At 39.9% G+C, this 20,338-nt stretch overlaps 1 protein-coding gene across 1 annotated transcript in view; it reads left to right on the plus strand.

The window, feature by feature from the left end:
• The window catches only part of PTH2R (parathyroid hormone 2 receptor), a 92,586-nt gene that overhangs the window by 47,951 nt on the left and 24,297 nt on the right, over positions 1-20,338 (plus strand). Inside the window, exon 9 of the mRNA XM_025278145.3 lies at positions 4,964-5,030. Within this exon, the coding sequence (XP_025133930.3) occupies positions 4,964-5,030 (67 nt within the window). The remainder of the gene's footprint in view (positions 1-4,963; positions 5,031-20,338) is intronic.

Below are 20,338 nucleotides of genomic sequence, written 5' to 3' on the forward strand. Positions count from 1 at the left end.
AATATGAGTTTATTATTTTGAGAAAAAATCCATTAGGTACATGATACTTGCAAAACTACAACTGATGCTAAATATTGCTCTAAAACAGACGAATTAATGTGAAAATATTAACTATAAGTTAGATCATATGACTCCTCTGCATAGCACATTTATTCCTACCTTACCTTAGATTAAAATCTTGAATTCTGTAGCGCTCTGATCTGAGTGTGATAATTGGGTTAAGAGGTCATTTTACATTTATTTTGCATAGAAAATAAAACTGTGTTACCACATTCATGGCATAATTTCATAATTGCCTGATTTGATTTCTCATGAACTTCAGCTTGTCTAAGATAAAAAGATTTTTGGGTTTTCTTGAGTGTCATCTGACCTATGTATAGTGTCATGTCACAAAGTTCAGGTCGAGAGAACAGACTGGGAGCATCTCCAAAGGCCAGATGGGGTCCTGGTTCATGTCTCTTACACTTGAGATTTATCTTTTTCTGATCTGGACTTTCAAAGCTAGAACTCTTATTTTCTCTGTATCTTGGACATTTAGAAATAAGCAGATAAGACCCAGTTTTAGACGGTACTTTTGAATATACAAAAAGTTTCTTCCAGTTCTAAAGTTCTAGTGAAGTGTTGAGTAACATAGGGTAAGATAACTGAGTCCTGTAGTTTGTTGTTGTTCGGTCACTCAGTCATGTCCGGCACCTTGCGACTGCAGCATGCCAGGCTTCTCTGTCTTTCACCATCTCCCAGGGCTTGCTCAAACTCATATCCATTGAGTTGGTGATGCCATCCAACCATCTTGTTCTTTGTTGTCCCCTTCTCCTCCTGCCTTCAATCTTTCCCAGCATCAAGGTCTTTTCCAGAGTCAGCTCTTCACATCAATTAGGTAGGTGGCCAAAGTATTGGAGGTTCAGTTTCAGCATCAATCCTTCCAATGAATATTCAGGGTTGATTTCCTTTAGGAAATTTCCTGCCGTTTAGATTGGACAAATGACTTAAAGAGTGAATAATTTTCTCTTTCTTTTTAACTTACAAAAGCAAAAACACCTTATGAGATACCTTATTACTGTCTCCCTGCTCACTCAAAGGAGATAAGAGATGCCAGTAGGAACATTAAGGCTTGCAGTGAAAAGGACCAAGAAATGTTATACTCTGTCATTTCTGGGAAATCTGCTTGGCTTTGAGGTTACTTCACTTCCTCTTCTCTTATCAGAGTGTGAGTGTTGGAGATAATACAGTATTCCAATACTGGGTCCTTCTGGGACAATACTATTGTCTCTTCTGGGAGACAGTACATTTCCTGCTCCCAGCTTGGCTGAAGGACCTACTTTCCTGTCTATGCTCTACTATTCAAGACTACTGTGTTTTATGCTCTACCATTCAGAGTTACATATTTACTGACATTTACTCCTGCATTTCCTAGGGTGTTAAAATTTATTTAAAAAAATCTGAACAGAGGGTAATTTCTTGGCCACGTTGATAAACACAGTGTGAGCTGGGTCATTGAATAATTAATGATAAACAAGAATCAACAGCATTTCCTTTAAAAAAAAAATCTGAAACCCCGGTTGCCTCTTATCAAAGGGCAAATTTAAAACTTTGACATTGAAAATGATCAAAGTCAAGTTTTTCTTGTTTTTAGAAGTAGCTGATTTGACCTACTTCCAGGTAGGAGTATTTTGTAGAGCTGATGTTGTAGCCACGCATTCCAGGAAACAAACTCACTCAGAAGGACAATGCAGATAGTGCAGTGCAGTTTATTACACCGGCGGGCCCAAGGCAGAGTCTCCTCTTAGCCAAGGACCCCGACCAGTCCTTGTGAAAACCTTATATACCCTGAACAAAGGGAAAGAAAGATACAGTCAAAGATAACCCGTGATTCATATGCCTTAGGCCTAGGTAGTTAACAGTGGACAATTATCAATAGGCCTGTGGTCATACCCCAATAAGCATAATAAAATTTATGATTCTATTCGGTTACACAGATAATTAGGGTATTCTTTTAGGAGACGAGAGTCTAGGTATGAGCCCTGGGGCTCTTCCATCTCGGGTGGGTGGGGTTCTGGTTTTCCAGTTGGTATGTTGTTTCCATAGATACTGGGCATATAGCTCAAAGTCCAGTCAGGCCCAAGATGGAGTTGTGCTTTCAAGATAAAGCCTGTTCTGTTTTCTCCGTCACTGAAATTGTGTGATTGAATTCCAGTGTGTTAGGAGACACCACAATGAAATGTCATTGTGGCAAAGAGAAAGAGGATTATAAAGGTATTACCAAATGTCAAAGCTGAAAAGAGAATTTATGAAATCCAAGAGTCTCATAGCTAGTGAATCAGTGTTCAATTTATATTTTCACAACATGTGCCACTTTCCTTACAGTAGGAAGCCTTTTTAGGGTTGTGTGATAGATGTTTTGCATGATTCCGTAACACTATATTTTTCTTGTCTGGCTGAACAATGTGGAATTGCAGATAATACTGGGCAGTGTTCAACACTGTGTAAACAAGTAACGTATGCAAGTTACTTGTGTAAACAAGTAACGTATGTTTGATGTCCATTCTGACTCAGTCTTCAAGCCCATTGATTTTGCTGATTTCAGTGTGGTTGGATCAGAATTACACTTTGGTGTAGGAGTTTGGTCGATTTAGCTATGGTACCTCCTTCCAATGAAATGCTGGGCTACTGAGCTCTCTCAATACTGACATGGAAAGAAATTAAAGTTATGCTACAACAAGGAAAAGGCAAGTTACAGAACAGAGTGTACATTGCATTTTTGTAAGATGGGGAAAATAAGATTATAGTATCTGTATGTGTTTGTTTATGCACAACAAAATACTGAAAGCATGCACAATAAAGTAATAAAAGATATTAACCTGTAAGCAGAAGGGCAAGGTCGGATATAGACAGGAAGATGGGGAGGGCTGAAATGTCTCAATGTCTGTCTTTTTATATAGGTTGATTTTTGAAATGAGAATATATTCAGTTCAGTTCAGTTCGGTCGCTCAGTCATGTCCGACTCTTTGCGACCCCATGAATCGCAGCACGCCAGGCCTCCCTGTCCATCACCAACTCCCGGAGTTCACTCAGACTCATGTCCATCGAGTCAGTGATGCCATCCAGCCATCTCATCCTCTGTCGTCCCCTTCTCCTCCTGCCCCCAATCCCTCCCAGCATCAGAGTCTTTTCCAGTGAGTCAACTCTTCGCATGAGGTGGCCAAAGTACTGGAGTTTCAGCTTTAGCATCATTCCTTCCAAAGAAATCCCAGGGCTGATCTCCTTCAGAATGGACTGAGAATGTATTGCTTACATAAAAATTAAAATTTTTGTTATTATATGTGTGCTGAAAATGTTTTACTTTCAAGAAATAGTTGAAATAGCTTTTTATTATCCATAATTTGTTAATTAATTTATTATTTTTAATTTATTTTTTATATATTTTATTTTATTTTTTAACTTTACAATATTTTATTGGTTTTGCCATATATCAGAATGAATCCAATTAATTTAAAAGTAACTTCTTAATATAAGTTTATCATCTAGAATAAAAAAATTATCATTATATCACTAAAATTTCTTCATAAGATTTTATTTACTAATGCTACAATCAATGTTAGGTCTAAGGAGAGAGAAACTGAAGGCTTTATGTATCTTTAATTTTAAAAAACTGTTTAAAGTGTTATGTTAAAGTTTCAAGTGGAACTAGTTTTTCTTAACTCTGTTGCATTTATTCTAGTGTAAGACCTTTACCACAAACCAGATTGGGTGAAGTTCAACTTACTTTGAATTCAGTTAATTCAAAACATGTTTATTGGCTACCTAAATCCTGTGTATGTTCTGGGCACTTATAACAGAAAACAAAAACAACAGCAATCCCTACCTATCTAAACTTAAATTCTAGTTGGAGTGAGCAGGAAGCAGAAAATAAGTATAGCAAATAGATAAATTATATACTGGTGGCTTGGACGGTAAAGAATTTGCTTGCAATGCAGGAGACCCAGGTTCAACTCCTGTGTCAGGAAGATCCAAGATCCTTGGAAAAGGGAATGCCAACCCACTCCAGTATTCTTGCATGGAGAATTCCATGGACAGAGGAACCTGGTGATCTACACAGTTCATAGGGTTGCAAAGAGTCAGACACGACTGAACAACTAATGCATTTTTATTAATACTATTAAAAAAACTCTTAAAAAAAGAAGACAAAAGTCATGATGTTATGCAAATATGAAATGACTACCTGTCAGAGATTTTTTGACTCACTGATTAGTTAGCTAACCAATAAGCTTAGCTTAGTAACCAGTAAGCTAACTGGTTCAAAGGAGAAATAAAAGAATTGCATGTTTATATTTAGTACTGTGAACGCTGAAATGATTTTACAAATAAATGTAAAAACTGGTCAATATTCACAGATCACTAGTCACTTACATTTCACCAAACAGCTAATTTTCCTTTCTAGGGATAAAAATCATTTGTATTCAGTTTTCTTCTACATTCCTATTAACAAGGATCATTTGCATTATTGTTAGTTTTATGTTGCATGTCTGTGGATAAGAATGCATTAATGTCAGTGTCTTATAGCCAATGGAGTAAATTCTGAAAATGGGAGGACTTTATCGACTATTAAACTCTGTTTAACTGTTATGGCTCATTCCAGTGATAACAAAAGTAAAGAATCAATGGTACCACATTTAGAAGACTAATTTTATGTAGCTCTGGAAACATAGCCACTTGACTCTTACTATAAAAATAATACACCACTATTTATAATACTTATCCCCAAAGGGTAGCTAATAGTATAGAAAGCAGGACTCACTACATTTTTTCCCCACTGGGAGTTTTAGGAGCTTTTTTTTTTTTTTTTTTGGTCTACTTGTTTCTTAATCAAAATCCTGGGTATGGAGTTTTTGGTAAAACTTAAAATGCTACTTAATTCTTATTTGCTTTGCCAGTCTATTCATGGAAGTTCTTTTTAATGTCTCAGATGCTGGGAACTTAGTGCTGGAGACATCAAGTGGATTTACCAAGCCCCAATATTAGCAGCTATCGGGGTAAGTTTAAAAGCCTGTATAGTTTTAAAAAAAGAAAAACAAGATGGATAATTAAACTGCTGCTAAAATCCAGAGAAAATCTGTTGGTCACTTTGTTTATAAAAGTTCAGGAAACCTCACATTATATAGTAGCTGTTGAGAAAGTCTGGGTTGGGAATCCTTATTCCTTATTCCTGGATCCTTATTCCTGGCTGACACTGAGATCCATGAAGAAAGCACACACCCTCCCTTTAATCTGCTAGCACACAGGAAAAATTCTGGGACTTCAAAATATCTATGAACTTTTGCAGGTTCAAGCAGTTGGGAGGTCCTTAAACTCTTCCTTTTTTCAGCCATTATTTTACAATGTTCTGATCACCTGGTAATGGGTCAGGAGGAGAGGTCAAGATGGAATAGCAAGAGAACAGGAATTATCAAGAGGGAAATATGGGAGTATGATTTATTATAAAGCATTGCCTAAAGCTTTTATTTGACATACTTTCCAAAAGGAGTTAAGAGAATTCCACACTGATGTGTAGCCTCTAATAGGTACTAAGAAAAAGACTAGAGTTGGCAATCATATTGCATGGGACCTTATCTGCCTGTAATATTTCAAGTGTCTATTACAGTTGATTTTTATCTGAAGGTTTGTCATTTGTTTACAGATTTTGTGTGTGTCAGTTGCTCAGTTGTGTCCGACTCTTCGTGACCCTATGAACTGTAGCCTGCCAGGCTCCTCTGTCCATGGGGATTCTCCAGGCAAGAATACTGGAGTGGGTTGCCATGCCCTCCTTCAGGGTATCTTCCCAACCCAGGGATTAAACCTGCATCTCTTACATCTCTTGCATTGACAGGCAGGTTCTTTACCCACTAAGCCACCTTACTCACATCACCAATGTGGATGAGAAGTTTATATGCTGAGTTTTCTAGATTGCAATGTGAAACAGTTAAGTTAGGTGATTATGACTGAGGAAGTTAAAAGCCGTTCAGTTGTATTCGACTCTGTGACCCCATGGACTGTAGCCCACCAGGCTCCTCTGTCCAAGGGATTTTACAAGTGAGAATGTTGCAGAAACCAATAATCAAGAAACCAAGCACTACACTCGGAGAGTTGGAGAACACATGTTTATTATGCTGGTGGGCCCAAAGGAGAGTTAACACTCTAAGCTCTGAGCCCCGAACAAAGGGGTTACAGAGTTTTTATGGACAGACTATAGTGGGCAACACTAGCTGTTAATAGGCTGATTTAAACTAAGGGGTTTCGAGTGTGGGAACAGCAGTCAAGATGGGGAGGGGAATGCCTGACCTTTACACGGACAGGCATGATTAAGCAGGTTTACAGGGGCTGGGCATTTGCAAACAGTAGGACAAGGGTGAGTGAGATAAGCTCCAGTTCCTAGTATTGTAAGTTCCCACTTTCTGAGACTACGTGACCTATGTGATCCAGACTTTGCAAGGAGCAAGCTGAGTTACAGAGGCAGAAGGAGCAGGAGGTTATGTAAAATGTTAACTTTTCCTCTTCAAGAATACTGGAGTGGGTTGCCATTCCCTTCTCTAAGGGATCTTCCTGACCAGGGATCGAACCTGTGTCTCCTGCCACTGTCTCCTGCATTGGCAGGTGGATTCTTTACCACTAGCGCCACCTGGGAAGCCCCTAGGTGATTACAGAGATTCTGAAAGATTCATCATTGGTGAAAGGGAACCAGAAATGATGGTACAGTCAATAAATTTTGAAGGAGACTTGAGTGGGATGTCATTTTCATCTTCTAGAACTAAAATTCTACAAATAAAAAATTCTTAAATCTTTTTCCCATATTAGAACATCCATTTAATTTCAAAAATCAGATTTTTTTCTATTCACCTGAAGCTACCTTTTTGTTTCTTTATTACAATTCAGGGTTATCTCAATTCCTTTTAAGGTTTCCTCATTTTATGGTAGAAACAGCCTGTATGGGAAGAGATGCTCCTAGAGCCCAGGTCTCAGCTCCTGGAGTTCAGTGCTCCTTCCTCTGAGCTCTTCTGAAGCCTGAAAAATGATGCTAATAATAACAACATACATAGCCAAGAGCTTACCACCACTGGGCACTGTTTTATACACTTTATTTACATTGATCACATTGATTTACATTGATCTAATCCTACCAATAACTCTAAATGAGGAAACTGCCCAAGGTCGCTCAGCTAGTAAGTGGTGGAGCTCGGATTTGAACATCAGGGCCAGCGTCCCTACCCAGTGAGCTCCGTACACTTATGATAAGAGCCAGCATTCTTGATAGTTCAGAGAAGACCCTGTCATTGATGCCCACACTCCTTTATGTGCTCTGCCTTTGCCTCGTTTCCCTTTCAGTTCCTTGAACTTTTCCATGTTTGTCCTTCTCAGGACTGTTCTTCATTTTGCACTATACTCCCGGAAGGCTGGGAGATGCTGCCTCCTACTCCTCACTTTAAATGTCGCCTCTCCATTGTGGCCTCCCTGATGCTCTCCATCTAAATTCGTTCACCTGTTATAACCCGAGGGCTTACCTGGTGGCTCAGTGGTAAAGAATCTGCCTATGATGTAGGAGACCTGGGTTCAATCCCTGGGTCGGGAAGATCCTCTGGAGGAGGGCATGGCAACCCACTCCAGTACTCTTGCCTGGAGAATACCATGGACAGAGGAGCCTGGCAGGCTGCAGTCCATAGGGTTGCACAGAGTTGGACGTGACTGAAGCGATTTAGCAGCAGCAGTATTATATCCCACAGAGCCTGGTGAGGTTTTTCCTCTTCAAGATCATCATCTAGTATAATGCTTTGGATTATTTGTTGAATGCCTTTCTTGCCCACTAAACTGCAAGGTTTGTGTGAATAAGAACCATATTTTTCTCTATGTCTATATTCTAATGTTCAGCAATTTACCTGAAATGGAGTGGCCACTCCATAAACACTTGCTGAAAAAATAAAACTTGTGTACAGAGTAAATAATCTGCAGAAACAGTAAGAAGTAAGAAGTGAAATAAGAGCACAAAGCCAGTATAATTGCAGAACTTTTGAGTTTATTTCACACAATCTTTTTATTTTCTTAAAAAGGAAACTAAAGTCCACACACATAAAGGTCACACAGCCGATGTGACAAATCCAAGACTATAACCTGCATTTTTGGACCATGTTTTTTTTTCACTTACATTTCCAAAGCATGTGAAATTTTTTTCCTCAAAATTATTGGGAAATAGTCTTTTTATTTTTATGGCTGCATTTATAGTTTTTTATATGTTAAATTCAGGATAAAATTTTGTTTTTTAGTCTTGCATTGCATATAGTATGAATGAGAATTTATAGTTTCTGACTTAAAGTCATATCAAGAGAATTGAATTTTAGAGATAATTACAGGCTTAAGTACAAGTTTGGAAGAAACCGCTTGATTTTGGACTCATGAAATCTAAAACTGTTGTTATTCAGTTGCTCAGTTGTGTCCAACTCTTTGTGACCCCATGGACTGCAGCATGCAAGGCTTCCCTGTCCTTCACCATCTCCCAGAGTTTGCTCAAACTCTTGTCCATTGAGTCGGTAATGTAATCCAACCATCTCATCCTTTGTCATCCCCTTCTTCTCCTGCCTTCGATCTTTCCCAGAATCAGGGTCTTTTCTAATAAGTCAGCTCTTCACATCAGGTGGCTAAAGTGGAACTTCAGCTTCAGCACCAGTTCTTCCAAAGAATATTCAGGACTGATTTCCTTTAGGATTGACTGGATTGATCTCCTTGCAGTCCAAGGGACACTCAAGAGTCTTCTCCAACACTGCAGTTCAAAAGCATCAGTTCTTTGGTGCTCAGCCTTCTTTATGGTCCAACTTTCACATTTGTACATGCCTACTGGAAAAACCATAATTTGACTAGATAGACCTTTGTTGGCAAAGTAATGTCTCTGATTTTTAATATGCTGTCTAGGTTTGTCATAGCTTTTCTTCCAAGGATTAAAGTTCTAAAACTGTAGCACTGTGGTTTTCTGTGTTTTGTTCATATGTGGTACAATTATGTTTGAAAGTAGTAATTTTCATTCTGAAATAAATGTCTCTAATAACTAATTATTCACTTGCAGCATTTTGATGTTGACTCAAAGATGATTTAAAAAATTTTCTACATAGCATTAAAATATGAGAGGAATATTTCCTAATCAACAGCAGGACTTGGAGCATTGTCTTGGTGGCTGGCCTCCCAGAGCAGTCTTAGAAGGAACAGGATGCTTGGCCTGCAGGGCAGGAGAAGCCACAGGTGGGGCAGCACCATCTAGAAGTGGTCAAGGTGAAGTTGGCAGATGTGATAAATCCTGACCCAGCAGGGCACCGCCTCCCAAGACATGAGGACCTACATTGTCACTGGTGCTAACCAGGAGAGAGTCTGTAATAGCTGAAAGGAAATAAAACCACAGACAAATACAGATTGCAAACTGAACAGAGTTGCTCTTGAGCATTTACAAGTTGGTGTTGAAGATGCCAGTGATATGGGGTGGAGAGAGGTTTGGTCCTCATCATATCTTGAATTTATAGGTTCAGTTCAGTTCAGTTCAAGTGCTCAGTCGTGTCCAACTTTTTACACCCCATGAATCGCAGCACGCCAGGCCTCCCTGTCTATCACCAACTCCCGGAGTTCACTCAGACTCATGTCCCTCGAGTCCATGATGCCATCCAGCCATCTCATCCTCTGTTGTCCCCTTCTCCTCCTGCCCCCAATCCCTCCCAGCATCAGAGGCTTTTCCAATGAGTCAACTCTTCGCATGAGGTGGCCAAAGTACTGGAGTTTCAGCTTCAGCATCATTCCCTCCAAAGAAATCCCAGGGCTGATCTCCTTCAGAATGGACTGGTTGGATCTCCTTGCAGTCCAAGGGACTCTCAAGAGTCTTCTCCAACACCACAGTTCAAAAGCATCAATTCTTTGGCACTCAGCCTTCTTCACAGTCCAACTCTCACATCCATACATGACCACAGGAAAAACCATAGCCTTGACTAGACCGACCTTTGTTGGCAAAGTAATGTCTCTGCTTTTGAATATGCTATCTAGGTTGGTCATAACTTTCTTTCCAAGGAGTAAGTGTCTTTTAATTTCATGGCTGCAATCACCATCTGCAGTGATTTTGGAGCTCAAAAAAATAAATTCTGACACTGTTTCCACTGTTTCCCCATCTATTTGCCATGAAGTGATGGGAAGGGAAAAGGAAAACAGAAACTCTTTGGTATTTGTTTTTGCTTGTTTCCTTCATCCTGTGTTAGTTGACTTCATCCCTTCATCCTCATATTCATCATCCTCTAATATGTGATCAAAAGGTCTTTTGAGTCCTTGCTCAATTTCATTTTAACAAAAAGTCTTTTCTTTTGTCCCTTGACTGAGTTAAATGTCTTCAGTTCAGTTCAGTTCAGTTCAATCTCTCAGTCATGTCCGACTCTTTGCGACCCCATGAATCGCAGCACGCCAGGCCTCCCTGTCCATCACCAACTCCCAGAGTTTACCCAAACTCATGTCCATTGAGTCCGTGATGCCATCCAGCCATCTCATCCTCTGTTGTCCCCTTCTCCTCCTGCCCCCAATCCCTCCCAGCATCAGAGTCTTTTCTAATGAGTCAACTCTTCGCATGAGGTGGCCAAAGTACTGGAGTTTCAGCTTCAGCATCAGTCCTTCCAATGAACACCCAGGACTCATCTCCGTTAAGATGGACTGGTTGAATCTACTTTCTATTTATTTGATGAATGAATATTTTAGGGTCTTTTTTGCTTCAGGTTTTATCACAAAACCTTTTCTTCCTTAACCCTCAAACAGCTTTGAAACTGGGATTTTCATTATTCTTAGTTTGAGTCCAAGAGCAGTTATGTAACTATTAATAGCTTAGGTTTAAAACATTTACCAGTTCTAACTGTTGCTTAGAAACTATTGTTACTTTGCTAACAAAGGTCTGTCTAGTCAAGGCTATGGTTTTTCCTGTGGTCATGTATAGATGTGAGAGTTGGACTGTGAAGAAGGCTGAGTGCCAAAGAATTGATGCTTTTGAACTGTGGTATTGGAGAAGACTCTTGAGAGTCCCTTGGACTGCAAGGAGATCCAGGGTTATTGTTACCATCTTTCTAAATTCCATATATATGTGTTAGTATACTGTATTGGTGTTTTTCTTTCTGGGTTACTTCACTCCGTATAATAGGCTCCAGTTTCATCCGCCTCATTAGAACTGATTCAAATGTATTCTTTTTAATGGCTGAGTAATACTCCATTGTGTATATGTACCACAGCTTTCTTATCCATTCGTCTGCTGATGGACATCTAGGTTGCTTCCATGTCCTGGCTATTATAAACAGTACTGCAATGAACATTGGGGTACACGTGTCTCTTTCCCTTCTGGTTTCCTCAGTGTGTATGCCCAGCAGTGGGATTGCTGGATCATAAGGCAGTTCTATTTCCAGTTTTCTAAGGAATCTCCACACTGTTCTCCATAGTGGCTGTACTAGTCTGCATTCCCACCAACAGTGTAAGAGGGTTCCCTTTTCTCCACACCCTCTCCAGCATTTATTGCTTGTAGACTTTTGGATCGCAGCCATTCTGACTGGTGTGAAATGGTACCTCATAGTGGTTTTGATTTGCATTTCTCTGATAATGAGTGATGTTGAGCATCTTTTCATGTGTTTGTTAGCCATCTGTATGTCTTCTTTGTAGAAATGTCTATTTAGCTCTTTGGCCCATTTTTTGATTGGGTCATTTATTTTTCTGGAGTTGAGCTGCAGGAGTTGCTTGTATATTTTTGAGATTAGTTGTTTGTCAGTTGCTTCATTTGCTATTATTTTCTCCCATTCTGAAGGCTGTCTTTTCACCTTGCTTATAGTTTCCTTTGTTGTGCAGAAGCTTTTAAGTTTAATTAGGTCCCATTTGTTTATTTTTGCTTTTATTTCCAATATTCTGGGAGGTGGGTCATAGAGGATCCTGCTGAGATGTATGTCGGAGAGTGTTTTGCCTATGTTCTCTAGGAGTTTTATAGTTTCTGATCTTACGTTTAGATCTTTAATCCATTTTGAGTTTATTTTTGTGTATGGTGTTAGAAAGTGTTCTAGTTTCATTCTTTTACAAGTGGTTGACCAGATTTCCCAGCACCACTTGTTAAAGAGATTGTCTTTAATCCATTGTATATTCTTGCCTCCTTTGTCAAAGATAAGGTGTCCATATGTGCGTGGATTAATCTCTGGGCTTTCTATTTTGTTCCATTGATCTATATTTCTGTCTTTGTGCCAGTACCATACTGTCTTGATGACTGTGGCTTTGTAGTAGAGCCTGAAGTCAGGCAGGTTGATTCCTCCAGTTCTGTTCTTCTTTCTCAGGATTGCTTTGGCTATTCGAGGTTTTTTGTATTTCCATACAAATTGTGAAATTATTTGTTCTAGCTCTGTGAAGAATGCTGTTGGTAGCTTGATAGGGATTGCATTGAATCTATAAATTGCTTTGGGTAGTATACTCATTTTCACTATATTGATTCTTCCAATCCATGAACATGATATATTTCTCCATCTATTAGTGTCCTTTTTGATTTCTTTCACCAGTGTTTTATAGTTTTCTATATATAGGTCTTTAGTTTCTTTAGGTAGATATATTCCTAAGTATTTTATTCTTTCCGTTGCAATGGTGAATGGAATTGTTTCCTTAATTTCTCTTTCTGTTTTCTCATTATTAGTGTATAGGAATGCAAGGGATTTCTCGGTGTTGATTTTATATCCTGCAACTTTACTATAATCATTGATTAGTTCTAGTAATTTTCTGGTGGAGTCTTTAGGGTTTTATATGTAAAGGATCATGTCATCTGCAAACAGTGAGAGTTTTACTTCTTCTTTTCCAATTTGGATTCCTTTTATTTCTTTTTCTGCTCTGATTGCTGTGGCCAAAACTTCCAAAACTATGTTGAATAGTAATGGTGAAAGTGGGCACCCCTGTCTTGTTCCTGACTTTAGAGGAAATGCTTTCAATTTTTTCACCATTGAGGATAATGTTTGCTGTGGGTTTGTCATATATAGCTTTTATTATGTTGAGGTATGTTCCTTCTATTTCTGCTTTCTGGAGAGTTTTTATCATAAATGGATGTTGAATTTTGTCAAAGGCTTTCTCTGCATCTATTGAGATAATCATATGGTTTTTATTTTTCAATTTGTTGCAAGGAGATCCAACCAGTCCATTCTGAAGGAGATCAGCCCTGGGATTTCTTTGGAGGGAATGATGCTAAAGCTGAAACTCCAGTACTTTGGCCACCTCATATGAAGAGTTGACTCATTGGAAAAGACTCTGCTGGGAGGGATTGGGGGCAGGAGGAAAAGGGGACGACAGAAGATGAGATGGTTGGATGGCATCACTGACTCAATGGACATGCGTTTGAGTGAGCTCCAGGAGTTGCTGATGGACAGGGAGGCCTGGCGTGCTGTGATTCATGGGATCACAAAGAGTTGGACACGACTGAACGACTGAACTGGACTGAACTGATACATTTATAAAGTGCTGACTGCTGCTGCTGCTGCTAAGTCGCTTCAGTTGTGTCTGACTCTGTGTGACGCCATAGACGGCAGCCCACCAGGCTCGTCTGTCCCTGGGATTCTCCAGGCAAGAACACTGGAGTGGGTTGCCGTTTCCTTTTCCAATGCAGAAAAGTGAAAAGTGAAAGTGAAGCTGCTCAGTCGTGGCTGACTCTTAGCGACCCCATGGACTGCAGCCTACCAGACTCCTCCATCCATGGGATTTTCCAGGCAAGAGGACTCAAATTCAGGCAATACATTATACTCACAGAGCCCACAGATTTCTGTTCGTGGTAATTGAATTTAAGCTCAGCCAGTGTTTACCAGATTGAGAGCACATACCCTGGTACATAGAGGACTGACTAAGTAGTACATGCAATATTATTAAGTAATGTTGGGTCATGTATTGAGAATGTTGGTCCTTCTCCAACTCTTCCTAGCATATCTCAGAGACAGTCTCATTTTGGTACTGGTCTTTAATACTCTTCTATTATGTGTGATATCTTCCTCTGGGGGATGGAGATGGGGGACAGACAACCCAGTCTACATAAAATTTCACATGACTTGTTCCCATTGTATTTATTTTTACAGTTGCCACTTGCTTATAGCAGCTTCTACTGGATTTCCATTTATGGTAATGATATGAAATATAAATGTTTAAACTTTAATAAAAGTAGATTGAAGAAGGATATCAAGTAAATGATAGTGGATGAGTAACACTGATATAGCAAAATCATGGTGGTGGCACTCTAAGCCACTTGGAAAATGCTGAACTAGACAAATTCCCTTGACAATTAAATTTGAAGTGGCTGCAAAAGACATGACAAGTGTAATCAGTAGTTGTGGAAGACTAGCTGTGTTTCATGTGATCAAGAATTTTAAAAATATAAAAGGACAGGTCATGTTTTTTGTGGCTGGCTGGATGGGTGCATTTGTGGAAAATGCAGGAGAGTAGACTGAAAGTGGAGAGAGGTTGATTCATGATTGGCCTTGTATTCTATGCTAAAAGGACACTGGAATTTTCCTTAAAATTGTGATGAGACTTTGGAAGATTTTAAGCAGGTTAGTGATCAGATTAGATTTGGGCTTTGACCTAACGGGGATGGTGTCTAGGCACAGGATGCTCCTAACCCTGGAGATAACTGCAGAGGAAGTCTGCTCACTGCAAGCTCCCTCCATAAAGAAGGATGGGCTGAGTCAAGCAACCTCAGTATTCTTCCCACGTTCACTCATCATATGCTTTAGTCCATCACCTCCAGGGCTGGAGAGAGTAAAGGGGGTGGGGAGAGCAGAAGTGCACATCAGTTGAGCTGCCTCCCCTGGAAGGAAAGATCAAGAACAGGGGTTAAATGAACTAGTCTGGAGGTATGGACATCTGTTTAAGAGAACTATTAGCTATTCACTTTTAAGTACATAATTCTATCCGATTAACTCTCACATCAATTATGATATTTTGAAGGTCCTCAGATTTCTCTATGAGAGGTCATTTTCTTCATGTAGGTTTCCAAAGAAAGATACAAGCATTAAAGAATTATGTTAAAATTGGAACAACCATAAACAGTGTTAAACTAAGGTGGGCAGCAAAGGGACATCAGTGCTTCAGTAGCTGGTGACCATGAGCAGGGTGACAGCAATCCGAGGCTTTTTCTTCTTCTGACAGGAGTCAGTCCCATCTCCTCCATGCACATAAATCCATTCCTTTGGAGGCATCACAAACTCTCAAAATATTTTTCTGTACAATGTTTTGCTTCATCTTAGCAGAACCAAAATGTAAAGGCAATAAGAGCTATTTAAAGAACCAAGAAAAGGTAAGTGTCATTGATAAAAATTATTACTGATTTAGTTACTATTTAATAATACATCTTTTATACTTGGGAGCTTCCCAGGTGGCTCCGTGGTAAAGAATCTGCCTGCCAATACTGGAGACACAGGAAATGCAGGTTCAGTCTCTGGGTCTGAAAGATCTCCTCGAGTAGGAAATGGCAAACCGCAGCAGTATTCTTGCCTGGAAAATCCCATGGACAGAAGAACCTGTGGACTATAGTCCATGGAATTGCAAAGAGTCAGATATGACTGAGCACACATGCAATACAGCTTTTATACTTATCGGGTATAAATTTCTTTGAGTTACTTTTCTTATGGTATGTACATCTAAGTAATGTGGGAAGGGTGAAATAGAAAATCCAAAATTCAGTCTGAAAGCAACCCAAAACTTTTATTAAAGAGACTGAAATGTGAAATAAGGGCCAGTCATTTGCTGAGATACTAGAATTTATATACTTGTTTTTCTACAAGCAGTAGTTTATTTCCTGGTAACACCCCCAAAATAATCCATAAAATAAAAAAATGTACATGTTGGAAAGCATTTTGGGGATCTCTTGCCTGATAATAATCTGTCAACACTATTTCAGAGATTTTGATCTTTAAATAATCCTACAGAAAATTGATAACTGTGAGAGCGTATAGTTTGGTTTATATATGTTGATGGATTTTAGGAAATTACAGGGCAACAGTTCCTTCCTTCCTTTCTTCCTTCCTTCCATCCCCCTCTCTCTCTCCCCTCTCCTCCCCTCTTTCTTTCTGTTATTGGTATATTTGCTTGTTTTTAGATGTCTGTCATGGATTACAGCACCATTGTGTACCCAAGCTAAGGACTAATCTCTGGTCAACAAGTAGTTTGTGATATTTGTAATGGGCTTGCTCATCCTATGAGTAATGATCTAATTTGAATGACTAAGTAGTGGCTCTTGAAGAGACTGCATGCTATTTAGAGTGCATTAAATGGAGAGGCTCCAGACTTTGATTTTTTTCTTATACATGTTTTGTTCATGTACCTGTGAAAGGATATTTCAGGGAATGCCAGCAAATGGAATAAGATGGTACTTTTACTAATTCCTTTAAGAAAAATTTTACAGTGATGAGTTAAAAAAAAAAATACCCAGTGCACTTTATGAAATATAAAAAGAAGGGGACAAGCAGAGTACAAGCACTTCAGCTGCTGTTGAGTCAGTGATTCATTTCTGCCCAGTGGTTATTAAAGAAAGCTCAGTGATGAAGAACAAGAGGGGAGGGTGAGAGGAATGACTGATAAGGAAGGAATTTAAAGTAAAGTGAATGAAATTTAATTTCTAATCTTTGATGGAGTTGCAAATACAAAATTGTTTTTTTTTTCCCTAGAGGAAAATCTCTGCTCCATAATCCCTTTCCTCTTCTAAATAAGTCAAATATAGAACTTGAAGTGAAATTAAAGCTCAAGCATTTACCCATAAGTTACAAATTGAATTCCAACTGATAAGAATTGAGTTAAATACTTTATCATCATGCCTGTTATAATCAAATGATAATAATTGATACAGATTAAGTTTATTATCTATCATTAAATGTTCAATATTTAGAACTGATGTACATATAAACAAAGCAGACACATTTCCTATGTTCATGATACTGAAAAAGAAACCAATATATTGGGTGAGATGTGATGTGTTCAGAGGATCTCTGAGGACAGCTAATACATAGCATCCCTCTTTGCTGCTCAGATTCCAAGCAAGTCGAGGTATAAAACAAAGGAGGAGAGAGAGAACCAAAGCAAAATCCTTAGAGCTGCTGGAGTCTGGGGTGATCTTCCATCTGTCGGTGCAGTGGGCCTGTTGAAGAAGCCCGTAATTAGGCAGCATCTGCCCACTCAGGCACAGGATGTTGAGATGCTGAGATGCTGCAGAACAAGTCTGCTCACTGCAAGCTGCCAAAGTAAAGAAGGATGAGTTGAATTAAACAGATATAGTATTCTTCCTGCATTCACTCATCAAATACTTTAGTCCATCTTCTCCAGGGATGGAGACAGTAAGGTGGAGTGGGGAGAACAGAAGTGCACATCATTTGAGCTATCTTCCCTGGAAGGAAAGAGAACCCTCCCCATTACATATCCAAAGACACTGATGAAAATTTTAAGTGTAAATAGATAGCTTTACAGATTCTTTACTCAGACAGTGAAGAATCTGCCTGCAATGCAGGAGACCAGGGTTTGATCCCTGGGTCAGGAATATCCCCTGGAGAAGGAAATGACAGCCCACTCCAGTAATCTTGCCTGGAGAACCCCATGGACAGAGAAGTCAGATGGGCTACAGTCCATGGGGTTACAAACAGTTGGACAGGACTGAGTGACTAATGGTTTCAGTTTCACATATCTTTAGAGATGTTTTAAAACAGTGGACTTTCTTGTACATAAATTTTGACTTCTTTCTCTACTAAAATCTTTTGTGATAGACATTTAGAGGTGAAAATTCTACTCTGAAGTGAATGTGCTAATTTACCTCAATATAAGCAGGGTTTAGAGAGTGCACATTTCATTCACTCATTTAACAAATCTTGGTTAAGACCAAGAACACTGCAGATGCTGTGTGAGCAATGGGGATGAGATGGTGGGAAAACAGATACCAGTTTCTCCTTAAACTTAACCATAGTGGGTTAGTGCATGCAAGTGAGTCATGTCTGACTCTTTGTGACCCCATGGACTGTAGCCCGCCTGACTCCTCTGTCCATGGAATTTTCTAGGCAAGAATACTGGAGTGGGTTGCTATATCCTTCTCCAGGGGATCTTCCCGAGCCAGAGACTAAACCTGCCTTGCCTGTGTCTCCTGCACTGGCAGGCAGATTCTTTACCACTGCACTACCTGAGAAGCCCATGGGGGTGAGATAAGATTTAAACGTGACAAGTGCTAGGGTGGGACTGGGGTGTCAGGAATAGCTTTTGAGAAAAAGTGACATTCAGGCTAAAGCCTGAGAATGAGCTGTCCTAGTAACGATGAGAGAGCAGAGGGAGTGGGAGAATGATTCTGGCAAAGGTGATCCAAGGAGCAGTCTTTGAGATGGCCTATGGAACCACCAGTTTCATGGCTGAAATTTTGAATTTGAAATTCATCTGTGGTTCACTTTGAATAAATCTTTAAAACCATAATTGAGAGAGAATCTAATGTTTATATTTGCATTATTTTAAAGCCACATTTCCATAAAATGTATTCTGTGTGCTACTGGCTTATTCTGTGTGCTACAGGACTTCTGTGGTGGCTCAGTCAATAAAGAGTCTGTCTGCAATGCAGGAGACCCAGGTTCAATCCCAGGGTCGGGAAGATCCCGTGGAGAAGGACATAGCAACCCACTTCAGTATTCTTGCCTGGGAAATCCCTCCAAGGAATGCTTTTGTTGAATTCCTTGGAGTTCTTTTTTGGGCTTCCCTGAGAGCTCAGTTGCTTTTGAACTGTGGTGTTGGAGAAGATTCTTGAGAGTCCCTTGGACTGCAAGGAGATCCAACCAGTCCATCCTAAAGGAGATCAGTCCTGGGTGTTCATTGGAAGGACTGATGCTGAAGCTGAAACTCCTATACTTTGGCCACCTCATGCGAAGAGTTGACTCATTGGAAAAGACCCTGATGCTGGGAGGGATTGGGAGCAGGAGGAGAAGGGGACAACAGAGGATGAGATGGCTGGATGGCATCACCAACTCGATGGACATGAGTTTGGGTAAACTCTGGGAGTTGGTGATGGACAGGGAGGCCTGGCGTGCTGCAATTCTTGGGGTCGCAAAGAGTCAGACACGACTGAGAGACTGAACTGAACTGAGAGCTCAGTTGGTAAAGGATCCACCTGCAATGCAGAAGACCCCTGTTCGATTCCTGAGTGGGGAAGATCCGATGGAGAAGGGATAGGCTACCCACTCCAGTATTCTGGCCTGAAGAATTCCATGGACTATAGTCCACAGGTGGCAAAGAGTTGGACACAACTGAGCCACTTTCACTTTCTTTCACTGGCTTATTAATGACATTAAGCAAAATTTTCCCTTCAAGAAGGTTACTTGAGATATGCAAGGATCCTCTAAGTGATTTTTCTCTCTCTAAATTATATTTCTTTCTTTTTTTTTATTTTTTAACTTTACAATATTGTATTGGTTTTGCCATATATCAAAATGAATCCTCCACAGGTATACATGTGTTCCCCAACCTGAACCCTCCTCCCTCCTCCCTCCCCATACCATCCCTCTGGGTCGTCCCAGTGCACCAGCCCCAAGCATCCAGTATCGTGCATTGAACCTGGACTGGCAACTTGTTTCATACATGATATTTTACATGTTTCAAAGCCTCCCTGTCCATCACCAACTCCCAGAGTTTACCCAAACTCATGTCCATCGAGTTGGTGATGCCATCCAGCCATCTCATCCTCTGTCGTCCCCTTCTCCTCCTGCTCCCAATCCCTCCCAGCATCAGGGTCTTTTCCAATGAGTCAACTCTTCGCATGAGGTGGCCAAAGTATAGGAGTTTCAGCTTCAGCATCAGTCCTTCCAAAGAACACCCAGGACTGATCTCCTTTAGGATGGACTGGTTGGATCTCCTTGCAGTCCAAGGGACTCTCAAGAATCTTCTCCAACACCACAGTTCAAAAGCAACTAAGCTCTCAGGGAAGCCCAAAAGAGAACTCCCTCTGGGTCGTCCCAGTACACCAGCCCCAAGCATATATTTCTTTATATAAAAGAAATTTTAAAATCTCCCCAGAATGTGTTGTTATTTTTCATTCCATTTCCCAATATATAGTGTCATTTTTCCTTCTGTAGGCTCAAATCTTTCTCTAGAGCAGGATTTTTTCTTTTTATGTCTTTATTGATTTGTTCTATTTATCGTTTTCTTCCAAAAGAAATAATCTTCATAATGACTTTCAATTCTGTGCCCTCCATGTAGACATCTATCCTTCATCACAAAAGTCTTTGTTCTTCATTCCTCCATTTGGGAAGATTCTTCAAGTGTCTTCTAAATTGCTAAATCCATTTTCCTTCTCTGTTAG

This window comes from Bubalus bubalis, chromosome 2 (genome assembly GCF_019923935.1).
Source record: "Bubalus bubalis isolate 160015118507 breed Murrah chromosome 2, NDDB_SH_1, whole genome shotgun sequence".
In the NCBI taxonomy this organism is placed as follows: domain Eukaryota; kingdom Metazoa; phylum Chordata; class Mammalia; order Artiodactyla; family Bovidae; genus Bubalus; species Bubalus bubalis.